Here is a 14791-nt window from a genome sequence, read left to right as displayed (position 1 = left end):
ATGGGTTTTCCGAACAACCGATTATAGCTCACTTCCTGTTGGGCTGACGCATAACTATGAGCACGAAAGTTGTTTGGCCCGATGAGGTCTATATGTGTACCGAGTTTCATACATGTACGTGCAAGTGTGTTTGATATATGGACCAAGTTTTCAGACCCCACTTAAGGGGGCGCTGTCGAGCCCCCCTGCCACGCCCGGGTACCAGCTTCAGCCCGGCTCTGATGGCCGCGCATTCCGACGCCTGTGCGAAGTTTCAAGAGTTTTCGAGCATGTTAAGTGCCCCAAAAGTACCCGAGAAGTCGAAAAAAAAAATAAAAAAAAAAAAAAAAAAAAAACAAAGAATAATCTGAGGAAGAACAATAGGGCTCTGCGCCCTTTCAGGGCTTGGGCCCTAATAAGCACACATTTAATTTTGTCTGTCATCACAAAATGAATGGACAAACGAACTAACAAATGTGTTTGAATGTCAAAAATGTACCTGATTCAAAAATGCAATGCTTTAGTCGTTCAAGCAATATTTTAGTGTAATGAAGTATTAAAAAATACACAAGGAAATCAAGTAAAATCTCATTTAGATTTTAGTGCTGCAAAATATAAACCGTATAAACAAAGAATTGTATCTTACCAATAAAAGTCCACATAAGAGTTCCTAGTTTTAGCTTAAAACCTATGCACAAAAGCACTTAAAGGCCGGGACACAACAAGCCAACAGTCGGCCAACATCTGGCTGTTTTTGAGCATTGGTTGGCTTATTATTTTCGGTGTGTTCTGCACTGTTGCTCTAGTCGAATGCTGTCGTGTTTTATTGGGCCATCAGAGAGAGAGTGAGAACTCTGATTGGCTGTTCAGATTAGCGAACAAGTCAGTGCACAAGAATAAAAGCAAAACTGATAAAAGCGAACAAAGAAGTCAAGAGGAATGAAGAAAGTGATCAGTGTGATTGCTATTCAAAATGGTAAGCAAGCGCTGCTTTGTTTTACGGTTTGTATATATGCAGTCCTAGTTTGGATTTCCCTTTTCAAAGATGAAAATAGACTATTGATACCTGTTGATATAGACAGATATTTACTTGCACGCAGGTGCAGAACGCACATGCTAGTTGACAGTCGCCTTTAGTCCTTTTGGTGTGTTTAAGCGCAGCTTTTTGGCTGAGACACAGCCAACGAGAGGCGACAATAGACGGCTTTATCACCGCTAGTTCCTTAAAGGGTCATGAAACCCCAAAACACTTTTTTTGAGATGTAAACAGATATGTATAGGCTGCACATCATTGAAAACACTAAAGGTCCTCATTAATATTATTCATATGAGTTCATGACCCTTTAACATCAACTTGGTGTGTCCCGGGCTTTAGAGCAAGATTTACTAAGGAACTATTAATATAACAGTAAGGCAGGGTTGACCACATTGCTATGGATGATGTCATTTTTATTGCTATGACATGATGACACAAGCTCTTTTAAATCACATACAGTGGTTGATAGAGGTGCATGGCAGGCAGACAGCGGCAAGACAGAACTGTTTTACTCGCATAATATTAACATTTTTTCTGTAATTAATTGCACATTTTTTATATTAGTTATTTTTATTTTTATATTGTAATAATTTCAGTTACTCTCCAAATTAATCTAGAAACAACTTGAAGACAGTATTTTTTTATATTGTAATGGCATCTTTTTATAAGTGATACTACTGCTACTGATGTCTCTATGAAACATTAATGATAGACATTCAACATTACAGTATAATTGAAAGTTATATCCATTTCTAAATTTATTAGCCTTTTAAAAATAACGTTTAATTTAAGTGAACTTAAAACAATCTTTACATAAACCCATTATAATAAATGTCATAATTACCTGTGGCCTTCCTACCTGCTTAACAGGTAGGAAATATACAGAAATTGAATAAAGTTACCAAACAGTCTGTACTGCATAAATAATAAATTAAATATAGATGAATCTTCATTTAAGATTCACTTTTCTCTTTTACCTTTGTTCTTTGATTAACATTATTTATGTTATGCAGCTGTTTATAAATATTTAATGCATTACACTGGAAAAAAAATTAATTGCATGCATTAACACGTTAACGTTGACAGCACTAATAATTATTTGAAAAACAAAGTAAATTTTTTTTTAATATATATAATATTCATATAAAGGATTTATAGATGGAGGTAAAGGGACGCAACTGACGCTAGAAGGTCATGTGATAATGACAACATAGCGGATGTATTACGTCCAGATTTCATTCATACTACACACATTCATAGAACATACTTTTTTAACGGTCGCAAAGTTCAAATCCAAATGTAGTACCTACTCACATAGTACGTGATTTCGGACTTTTAGTTTTATTTATTTATTTTTTATTATTTATTTATTTAAAATGGGAAAGTGTACATCAATCAACATTCATGAATGTAAATGTACCCATTATCTACTAGACTACATTCCGTAGTGTATGCGTGCACTCTCTATGTGTGTTTTTTACAAGTGAGGGACATACCCGATTGTCACATGCTCACACCACAAGGACTTTTAGTTTGTACTTCTTCAGTTCATGCCTTCCTTTGTTTTATTTCCCGCCACTCTTTAGTTACTATGGTCACCGTCATTATGAGTTCTGTGTTTCAGCTGTTTGATTAATCATCTAATTTGTGTTTGCTCTGTAATTTGTGCTTTCACAGTCACTCTTGGTCCGGTCACCGTTATGTTAAAGTGTTTGCTACTGCCTGTCTGCCTCTTTGGAATGATTATTAAACCTTGAGTTGTTTGGAACTTTATTCTTCTGTCTTCATCTCTCTGCCTGCTAACACCCGTGACACAGAAATTGTCAGATAGCACATTATTATAACAAAATTCTAAATACTATCTTATCTTATATATGTTGCACACCCCTAGTTCCAACCTCATAAATCTTCCAAACACATTTAAGATATTTTTAATCCCGAGACATTTTTGTTCCTCCATTGTAAAAGTGATCAATATGAATCACGCCTGCAGAGACATGATTACTTTATATAATAAACATTTAATGTATGCGTTCATTCACATATAAACATTGATCAATGTTTATATGAGAATGTAAGCATAAGTTAAATTAAATGTTCATTATATAAGCATACAGTTCATCAAGTACTGTAAACAAAATTCTGTGTATTGGATTGTTGCTTACTGCATAGAAATCACACATTTTCTTTTCTTTTTTAATTTTTTGTTTGTTTGTTTTAGTATGGCTACAATGAGTCAACATACACAACTTCCTCTCCGAGTAGAGGAGTGGACGAGAGAGCAAGTTTATTACTGGCTGACTGAGGTGATTCAAGTGGATAAAAAACATGCAGACAAGCTCCTTGAGGAAGAAGTTTCAGGGAAAGAACTAGTTTGTTACCAGCCCAAACATCTGCAGGAACTTGGTATTAAGCATGGTCCAGCAGTTAGGATTATCACCCATTTAGAGGAATTAAACATGGATAGATCATATTCCCACATACAACACAGTGAAGACAAGCTAGACACAACAGTGGAAAACAAAGACACCATTTCAACAGATCTAACATCTAAAAATTCAACAAAACTTGGAAAGGATAATTCCATGGGAAATTTGGTAAATATTTCAATGGATAACACCTTTCCAAGAAGCACTCCAACAGAAGAACCTTTAGAAACTTTAAAGGCACCCTCTTCAAAAAAAACAAATGTTCAGCTTTCAGGAACTTCTAGTTGTACATCTTCCAAAGAAATCAAACCAACAGAGATAGTTGACCCTAAAACATCGGACATGAATGCTGATAAAGTAGCTGAAAAAGAAAAGCATGCGGGAAAGTCTGGATCCTTACAGGACGCATGTACTCTCTATCAATCTGAAAACAAAGACACCCTTTCAACAGATCAAACATCTAAAAAATCAAAAAAATCAAGGAGAAAATCACATAAAACAAGAAAAACAGAACTTAGAAAGAATAATTCCATGGAAAATTTGGTAACAATTTCAATGGATAACACCTTTCCAAGAAGCACTCCAACAGAAGAACCTTTAAAGGCACCATCTTCACTAAACAAAAATGTTCAGCTTTCAGTAACTTCTAGTTGTACATCTTCAAAAGAAATCGAACCAACAGAGATTGCTGACCCTAAAACATCGGACATGAATGCTGATAAAGTAGCTGAAAAAGAAAAGCATAAGAGGAAGTCTGGATCCTTACAGCATTCATGTACTCTCCATCAATCTGAAAACAAAGACACCATTTCAACAGATCAAACATCTAAAAATTCAAACAAATCAAGCAGAAAATCACATAAAACTAAAATAACAGAACTTCGAAAGGATAATTCCATGGAAAATTTGGTAAAGATTTCAATGGATAACACAGCTTCAAGAAGCACTCCAAAAGAAGAACCTTTAGAACCTTTAAAGGCACCATGTTCACAAAACAAAAATGTTCAGCTTTCAGGAACTTCTAGGTGTTCATCTTCCAAAGATATCAAACCAACAGAGATAGTTGACCCTGAAACATCGGACATGAATGCTGATCAAGTAGCTGAAAAAGAAAAACATACGAGGAAGTCTGGATCCTTACAGCACTCATGTACCCTCTATCCCTTTGATCAGAACTCTGCTTCTCATCGGTATATTCAAAACTACACTTTACCACCAGAGACGGGACCAGGTAATCTGACTGATCCAGTTCATGAGTACAAGTTTATGGGCAGAACAGATGATATGAACGTGATAAAGAAGAAGTTCAGCAAAGAGGTGTTCAGGTTTGCTGCTGGCTGTTTGAACAGCCGCACAAATGGAACCATCCACTTTGGTGTAGCAGACTCCAAAGATTCTCAATACGCTCATGGTGAGATCATTGGGGTCAGTGTTGACAAGAAGGACACCATCATTGATCAGTTTAATCAGGACATTAAATCATACTTTGAAGAGCACACAGATGAAGCAAAGGCATGCATAAGACAACCACGTTTTGTAGAAGTGCTCTGCCCTAACGGTACCCTGTCTGGCAAATATGTCATTGAGGTGGATGTTGTTTCATCCCACAGCATAGTGCATGGTAAGCTGTTTTATACCAAGTCTCAGGTTGAGGACAAAGGAGGGAAAATGAGGAATGTACAATCACTCTTAATCAGAGAGGGAGCTGCAACCAGGGATATCTGTAAAATTGGTAACCCAAGAGACTTGCAATCAGAAATAGCCCAAATAGGTACAAAAATAAATGTTCTGGATGCCAGGAGGAAGGAGGCAGAAAAGAAGCCTGAAAGCAAAGGAACAAACCAGGGGGGAAAGCTGAAAAATCTACTGACATGTGGAAGTGGCAAACTGGATTATTATGATTACTTCATCATTGTAACAAACAAAAGCCACCCTGAACAACTCCAGCATCTTCAGTTCATGACAATATTGAGATTATTCTGTGTATTGGACTATGATTCTAACTCTGAAGTAAGTGGGTCCTGCCACAACTATAGAAACGTTTTACCCGGAAAAAGATTTGCAAACCTTCACATGCCAAGTCAGTTCAATGCAGATCCAGGAATAGTTGTGAAAAATCTCAACTTGTACAAACAAACAAGTTGGGTATTTTGTAATGGCAGAGAAGACCTCAACACTGAATCTGACAGTCCCCTCAGACCAAGCGATTGGTTAACACACAAAGCAGGAGAGGTACAACACATGATTTCATTCCTCTGCAACCGTGAAACTCTTCAAAGAGGACGATTCTTAGTCATATTCCTCCTCCTCTCGACTGTTGAAGCCATGAATGATCAAATGTTTGACACATTCATGTCATTTTATAAAAACCTTGGGGGTACAGAGAACATTTTATGTATTTGTACTTTAGATACTTCCTTTCAAAAATGGAGAGATTTCATTCATGCCAGATGTGAACATGACATCAGTCACCGAAGTGTATATGACCTGGAGCTCAGTGAAATCAATGGGACAATACTGAAACTGGGCCAGAACAAGATAAATGCTCAGAGACTTCTTCCATCTGCTGAGGGAAGTTCAGTGATTCTCCATCAGAACAATGAGGACCTAATGCCTTCTCTTGAGATCCTTTGTGAAAATGAGTGTGAGAATGTGTTTGATGAGAATAGTCCAGAATTTCGAGAATTCCGAAAGAAAAAAGAAGCTGAATTCTACAGAGGTGACGAAGTGAAATGGTGGAATTTCTATTTCTCCGAAAAAAATAAAGCAGAACCATTCATAAAACGGGACAAATATGATCAACTTAAACGCATAATTGAATCTAAAACCAAAAATCCAACAAGCACATGCGTCATGCTGAATCTTTTTCATCACCCTGGTTGTGGGGGCTCCACTTTAGCCATGCATGTAATGTGGAATCTGAGGAAAGATTTCCGTTGTGCAGTTCTGAGAGACAATACTGCTTCCAAACTTAATGTAGCACAAGAAGTTGCCTACTTGGTAATGTGTGGAAAAAATGAGACTTCACAGACAACGCCAGTACTTTTATTGGTTGATGACTCAGAAGAGACGGAAAATACAGAGGAACTTCAGCACTGTACACGAAAAACTCTTGAGGAAATTTCTCCAAATGCACTTGTCGTCATTCTAAATTGTTTACGTTCAAAAACCCCAAGAGTGAGATTCTCAAACAGCGTCATTGAGAGTCAGTACATCACAGCAACACTATCTAAAGAAGAAATGGATGCCTTTGAGATGAAACTAACAGAACTGCAAAAAACGCATGAAAAACCAGAAAATTTCTATAGTTTCATGATCATGAAAACAAACTTCAGTCAAGAGTATGTTACAAATGTTACTCGTAACATTCTGAAAGATCTTGATATTGAAAGAAAACAAGCACTACTTCTCTCAATTCTGGCATTACTGAATTCCTATGTGGCTGAATCAGCAATTTCTGTGTCACTGTGTGAGGATTTTCTTGGCATTAAAAGAAATTTATGGGGGAAGCAAACAGTTTTGGATGAAATGGAACCTCAGTCCTGTTTGCTAATTGAGTTTGCAGTTGAGCAGTGTGGAGTGTACAAAGCAATCCGTTTTGTTCATCAACATATTGCAACAGAGTGTGTCAAGCAGTTAGAAGAGACACACAAAATCCCAAGATCTGACATAGTCCAAAATTTGCTGTATTCTGACTTGTTTTTTAAAAGTGGAATAGGAAAAGATAACCTCTTGCAGTCAGTAAAAAGCATGCTTATCACACGACAACGCAAGAAAGAAGGTGATGAGAAAGACACACTCTTTTCACTTTTGATAGAGGACATCAATAAACAGAATGACGGACTGAAAAAAATCCAGGACATCTTTACAGAGGCATCAAGACGATTTGATAAGGACTTTGTAATTCCTCAAGCTTTAGCAAGACATTTCTATCTGACTGAAAAGAACTTTGGTTTAGCAAAGGAATGGGCAAACACAGCTAAAACCATCAAAGCAAATTCATATACTCTCGACACAGTTGGACAGGTCTCTAGAAGTGAGCTAAAACATAAAATGGATTGCAATAAGCAAGAGAACAAAAAATCCACACCTGATGACTTGAAAGAATATCTGGATCTAGCTGATGCAGCGATAAAAGCTTTCCAGAGGGCACAAATCTTGGCAAAGGAAGGTGATACTCCTGATCAGGAAGAGACACTTCACAGGAAACCAAACACCTACAACATTTCTGGATACATGAGTGAGATTGACATTGCTATGACAGTCTTTGACATTGTGAGGGGACTGCCGTTGTTCAAGGAGGGGGACTCCATGAAAGATTATTACATTCAGCAGTTTTTCAAAGGGAAAATGTCCATAACAAACATTCCCATATTCGAGGATGAAGCTAACAACAAACGGGTTGATATTCTTAAGGAGTATGAACCATTCCTTGTTTCTTTGAAGACACAAGTAGACAAAGCCTTTGATTTCCTTGAAGTTTTCTTCACTTACACACGAGAAAAAGGCATTGTTGACAAAGAAAAGCAGTTTAAGAACAGGGAAAAGATCTCTGATCACTTTAAAAAATACATCTCCCTGTTTTGCTCTTCATCAGAGGATAGACTAAATGAGAAAAAGCGTAAACCAAAGCTCAACATGAACATGGAAATTGAGGAATGTCGAATGTTCCTAGAGGAAAACAGAGCAAACAATTTCCCAAGAATTCTTCAGTTTCTGGAGTTCAGAAAAAACATGATCCAGCAAATTGTTGAAAAACATTCATTCATATACAAGAACTGTGTCACCAAATCTCTCAAGGACAAAACTAACCATCTGCTTGCCCACATAATTCTTAAGCTGAATAAACCAAATTCACCGTTAGCAAAAACCCAAAGAGAACTTACAGATCTTTTGAAAGAACTCTTGCAAGAAGCTGGAACACAGCATCAACACCCAGAGCCTTACTACCTTGCTGTATTGTTGCTGTGGCCTGGAAAAAATAACACAGATCTACGAATAACAACATATGTGGAAATGCTTAAAAAATCCTCCAGAAAGCAACTCTCACACATTTTTAAAGTCAGAAATCCAATTGCCCACTTCTATCTGGGGAAGTCTGATGGACTTGAAAGACTGGTTTCCAAAGCAAACCTTGACAGTGACTTCAGTAAAGTAAGAGACCGTAATGTCCTATGGCAAAATGCAGACATTTTCAAAGAACAGGCAATCAAAGACAAGCTCTTCAGAGTAAACGGCACATTGGAGTTTGGTGAGCTTTACGCCGAGTATGGAAAGCTAAAGATCCCTGTGCGACGCACCTACCTTGGAGGACTAAGAAGTGGTCATAGTACAGAGAGGGTGACTTTCTACATTGGCTTCGCTATTGATGGCCCACTTGCCTATGACATTCAGTATGCAGACATGAGAATGGATAAATGAACTAAATGAACTGTCCAGTTCTGTCCTTAATCTAAATATAGTGGCAGAGAGGATCTTCCTAACCAGAGTCTGGAGAAGAAAAGAAGAATTGTGCATGGTGGTTAATATGATTCTTTGCAAGGCTGACTTGTTTGGAATGTTTTTATAATCCAACTTTCAATCAAGGAGCCAATTTTCAAATTATATCAGTTATATTACACTTTACACACTTATTCTTATATAAGTATTTTATGTGATTTGAGATGTAATCAGATGTAACTTTTGTCAACCTGATGTTTGTATACAAATGATATTTGTCATCCTCATGTTTTTCAGTTTTCAGGATTCGGTGTAGTGAACTATGTGTTTGATATTTGTCTGATATTTGTTTGATATTAAAGTACCAAGTGGAATGGGATAAAAACTTAAAATAAATGGAAACAATACAACAGCGACATTGTAGTAAGACAAAAGCTAATTATATGGTATTTTTTTACAAGTTAAAATGCACAATAAAAGATATTTAAGAAAAAATGTTTTGCATGTGAGAGTTATTATTTAAATATTTTCTATTAGGTAAAATGCATGTACAGAATAGAACACCTTACAATTGAATATAGATATATAAATATAGATATAAATATATAAAAAATATAGAAATACACATAAGAAGCAAGTAAAAAGTGCTGTACAACAATGTGTGATAATGTAAAAATATCAAATTAATTGTAATACATTATTCATTTTTTGCAATAAAAGCAATGATCAGAGGATAATTAGAACAAGAACTGAAGAACTATTAGCTGAAGAATAAAATCCGTTTTATGTGTCTGTGGTACAATCTGAAAGAGACTCGCGCCAATAACATGAAAGCTGCTTGGCTGCCATATAAGATGCATGTTGGTCTCATTTGTATTTGTAATACAGCGAACTATAGTTGGGCTAGCGAAAGAAAGAACTGCAACACACACACACACACACACACACACACACACACACACACACAAAGCACTGCGGGAGCATTGCACTCGTGAAAATTCTCAGCAAAATAGCTCCCTTGTCATTGTATATTATTTAACTATAGGCATATCTTAGAAATAAACTAAACATGTTGAATTTTTACCTCAGTTTGTTTCTTCTGTGGATTTTTTTAAGGTTGCCGTTACGCTCATTTTATGTCTCCATGAAAGTTTCTCACAGTCAGGCAGCGCGAGCCTCAACAACAGTGCGACACTGATACCAGATATACACTATCCCTTATATATCGCTGAATGTAATAAAATCAGAAGAATCATTCTCGTGATGTGATGCTACCATTTGTGTAAACTTGCATGAACCCATCTAAACTAGTTAGGAGGCTGGTCAGCTAAATGCTGTAGTTCGACTGGATTCTGCCACCGCACTTCTCTCTGATGATGACGGCGCAGTAACGAAAATCGGTGCTTTGTCCAATAATAACACTCATTTACACTTATGACAGTCACTGCGTCTGTCAGGCTGGAGAAATTTTCCCGGTAATGTGACCAAAAATATTTAAGACCCATCGAATCTGAATTTAAGACATTTTAAGACTTTAAGGCCTTTTTTAAGGAAAACCTTTTTTAAGACATTTTAAGACTTTTTAAGGACCCCCGGACACCCTGATTACAATACACTTTAAGTTTTTTCAGCAGTATTAGAGAACACATAACGTGTATAACAGTTTATGTATACCATTTGTTGTTTGCTTTTGCCATCTGATAAAGCGTTTGGACCTGTAAATGGTGACATGTGACGTAACAAGTGGATAATGAATGCGGTAGGATTCTTACCTTATTGATCCAAGTGGTTATTGCCTCTTCAGCATCATAAGGGAAGTCCTCTTCAGGAAGGAAAGGAGTAAATTTTTGTATGCAGGTCAGAACTCTCTCCACGCTGACCATTTCTACTGTGTACGCCATCATTAAAGTGTCGATCATCGCAAGGTGAGAACTCTGAAATAAAAAAATAATTAAAGAAATTACACATTTTCCAATAACAACACAAATGCAAATGTTTTAAATGGCAGGCCTTGACATACATAATTGACAGGAACATACAATATTTACAGCTATATACTGCACATTACTGTTTCAAAATATTTCTCATTATTATCTAAATTAGCAAAAAAATAAATAAACATATCTACTTGGCATACATTTACATTTCTTACAAATTTACTGAATACGATCTTAGTAAAAATTAGTTTCTCATTATAAAGGTCACCTGGAGCTTAATTTTAGAAACAATAAAATAAGCAACACACTATCCATGATGACTGGTGGTGGTGCCTTTTCTAATTTCTGTTGATTCGAACATCAATTCATGTTGTCTGGTTAGTCAGTGACAGTTTCAGTCCTCTAGAGGGTGACAGTGAAGCCATTTTAAACAGAGTATGAAGAAAGTAGTGAAAGGTCCATGTTCAGCTGTGCACCATTCTTTCTCAGAAAACAGAAAATGTTATAATGTTTGTTGAAATACATAACAGTAGCTTTGATGGCTCTGAATGGAAAAGCAGATCTGCAACAAAAACTGTGGAAGTGGTGCCCTGGAGGAATGCCTGACCAAAACTCTATATTTTACTCTCCTTAACCCCATTTACCAATATAAAACACTTAATTACTATAGCAGTCCTATCTTTGGAAAGTGCAGCAGTGGTAAACCATTACTTGTGTATTTGTACAATGGGGAAGTCCCATCCCATGTGATTGTGATCATTTAAAATTATGTCGCTTCTATTATGTGTTTATTTATTTATTCGACTTTGATACAAGAGTATTTATCTGTAGGCTGTGACTGACATAAAATCTCTTTTTTCATCTTAAAAACTTTCTGATTAAAATTATAAAAAGGGCATGTTACAAAACCAAACAAACCCTTAAGCTACTAAAATGAACAAATTACAGTTTAATCCGTGGAGATCAGCAAGCATTTCAACATCCCTAAATAATGAAGAAAAGATTTTGATTAAAATCCAAACATGATATATAAATCAATTTCAGAAGAAACATGTGTGCTTGCATGTGCTCATATTTTGCCATTTAGTAAAAACTAATTCAATAAGCAAAAGTAAAGCTCCTCTAATGAATACTAACATATGACAAGTATTTAAACGTATTACTTTTTAATCTGTTTTATGTCTTAAGTATCTTACCAAGTGTTTATCGTAAGCATCCAAAAATCTTTCTCTTGCTGAATGTCCAACTGAGTGCTGCCACACACAACTTGCACAGTCATGACAGGCAATGCTATAAAAAATGATGCTATTAAAATAATAATTTGCTCTCAATTTGCCACGGCTGGGATTGGGAAAACTTTGTGTACATCCACATGCGGATTTGTCAGATATAATCTTGTGAGCCAGCGTTAAAGTATTAGTTCACTTTAAAGTTATAAATATCCTGATGTTTCCCAGATTTATAATGGCAGTGAACGGGGCCAACGAGTCTGAAGCTCAAAAAAGTGCATCCATAATAAACGTTACGCTTTTCGTAAGTTGAATAAGGAAGGCGGTCTGGTGGAAGCTAGATATTTTACTTTATAAAGTTTAAAATATTGATATCGCTCTTACAAAAATCCATTGATTGGTTTCAGAAGGCCTTTATTAACCTACGGAGCCGTGTGCAGTACATTTATGATGGATGGATGCACTTTTTTGAGCTTCAAACTCATTGGCCCCGTTCACTGTCATTATAAAGCTTGGAAACATCAGGATATTTATTAATATAACTCAGATTGTGTTTATCGGAAATAAGAAAGTCATCTACATCTAGGATGTCTTGAGGGTGAGTAAATCATGGGCTAATTTTCATTTTAAAGTGAACTACTCCTTTAACTGCATCTTTATAGCATGCAGTGTTTACCTATAACCACAAACAAACAGCACAAGCAATCATGTACTATTCACAAACAAATTACTATTATGGACCAGTAATTTTTACTGTTCTTCAAGAAGGTTCTAATGCTTGTCACAAACGCAGGTGAAGATCCCACCGTTGGCCACCAGAGGTCTCACTCACCAGAGTACTGATTTTCATTCGGACTCCATTTCCCATGCACCATCACTCTGAGACTGATTACTGCACACCTGATCATCATCACTCTGCCTATTTATACCCTGAACACACACACACACACACACACACACACACTCATTGCGAAGTCTTGTTTGCCCCAGCTGCATCTCTGAGTGTTTTTGTCCCCTTGTTATTCTTCTGCCTGTGTTTGAATCTGCCTTGGACTATCGTTGACGACCCTGTGCTGCCTGCCCCTTGATCTCTGTTTGCCTGGACATTGTTTCACAACTGATTGCTGCCTGCCCTGACCCATTGCCTGTTATGACCACGTTTTCTGCTCTGCCTCTGATTTTGCCGTTCTCCCTGGTTTACCGATCCACGCCTGCTTGTGAGTTAGTGTACTTTTAATAAACTGCATATGGATCCCAACCTATCTGAGTCCTCGTTACAATACTATAGAATTTCTGGGCCCAAAAGTCTACTTTGCAGGACACTATCGGGCAACTGGAATGCATCCTTGCATTAATAATGTATTTACAGACTTCTTGATCATACAACACTAAAGAAATCAAGCTAAAGCATGGAAATCAATTTTAGAGATTAAACTCATGTTTCAACACATTTTTTCATCTTAATTGTAAAAACAAACACAAAGCCTGTAGTTCATCTCAAACCGTGCTGTTTAGAGATAGCAGAGGATTGTAAGGCCCTGGCAGATTGAATCTGATAAGTTTGTCTGTATACTGCATACTGTATATCCAACCACAGAGGACAAATCACTGAACCTTTCTATAGAGCACTAAATATGGGGTAACACTTTATAATAACTACACGCTATGAAGCGTTAGTAAATAGTTAATTCATAATTTATAAAGCATTACTAGACATTACTAAGCAGTTTATAAATGCAGCTATAAATGCTTTATTTTTGATTTATAAGCATGTATAATGTGTTTAATAATTGTATTTTCATACTTTATAAATGATCAATTTATCATTTCCAAATTAAGTATTACATTATTTACAAACCAGTTATTTAGGAGTTGTCAGTGGTTCATCAGATCATTTAGAAAGTGTAAGTAAATTAATAAAACAATTTAAATATACATTTATACATCTTATTATTTAGACATATAGTAATAGTTACTCATTGTGTTAATAAATGCTTTATTAACATGTATTTCTACTGTAATTCATGATTAATTCAGGTAGTTATAAAACATTTACTAGTTGTCAGTAAACTATTTTTGTGAGCTCATCTAAAGTGAGGACTATTTATGCCTCGTAAAGCTTTTACAAAGGGGATATAAAGGCTCAGTTCTCTTCTGCAAGGCTGTTCTCTAATGTTTTAAAGTTACTACTGTACCTGCAAAATATTTTATTATATTGTTATTGTTTTATCTCAATTTTATTTGTTGTATTTTGGCACTCCTGTAATCCAGTGTGATCCACTGGTACATTTTTATTCAGCAATGTTAACACTTTACATAAATGTATTTTTATATCAGACTGCAGAGGCTTAGTTTCATTTGACTGCAGTTATGTTTTCTGGCGGTCTACAGGAATATTATTTTCTATGACATTGAAGAGGTTTAATTTTAATTTTATATTAAGTTACTAGTTGTACAGTCTCCATTTTTGCATTTTGAAATAATAATACATTTCTATGTGCTATATTCCTCTGTGTTGTGTTTGTTTCCTTTTTCTGTTCAGAAGAGAACTGAGCCTTTATATCTCCTTTGTAAAAGCTTTACGAGGCATAAATAGTCCTCACTTTAGATGAGCTCACAAAAATAATTTACTGACAACTAGTACATGTTTTATAACTACCTGAATTAATCATGAATTACAGTAGAAATACATGTTAATAAAGCATTTATTAACACAATGAGTAACTATTACAGTATGTCTAA

General features: G+C 36.0%; 2 protein-coding genes across 5 annotated transcripts in view; one reads left to right on the top strand and one right to left on the bottom strand.

The window, feature by feature from the left end:
• The window catches only part of LOC307127613 (sterile alpha motif domain-containing protein 9-like), a 62672-nt gene extending 53309 nt beyond the window's left edge, over positions 1-9363 (top strand). Inside the window, exon 5 of the mRNA XM_079818956.1 lies at positions 3237-9363. Within this exon, the coding sequence (XP_079675082.1) occupies positions 3238-8865 (5628 nt within the window). The 5' untranslated portion in view covers position 3237 and the 3' untranslated portion in view covers positions 8866-9363. The remainder of the gene's footprint in view (positions 1-3236) is intronic.
• The window catches only part of camsap2b (calmodulin regulated spectrin-associated protein family, member 2b), a 123758-nt gene that overhangs the window by 81710 nt on the left and 27257 nt on the right, over positions 1-14791 (bottom strand). For all 4 annotated transcript variants that reach the window (XM_079818958.1, XM_079818960.1, XM_079818959.1 and 1 more), the window contains exon 3: positions 10656-10817. In XM_079818958.1, coding sequence (XP_079675084.1) covers positions 10656-10817 — 162 coding nt within the window. The remainder of the gene's footprint in view (positions 1-10655; positions 10818-14791) is intronic.

Source organism: Gobio gobio (genome assembly GCF_949357685.1).
Source record: "Gobio gobio genome assembly, chromosome: 6".
NCBI lineage: Eukaryota > Metazoa > Chordata > Actinopteri > Cypriniformes > Gobionidae > Gobio > Gobio gobio.
The sequence above is the reverse complement of the archived record's forward strand: the minus strand, read 5'-3'. Positions and strand labels throughout refer to the sequence as shown.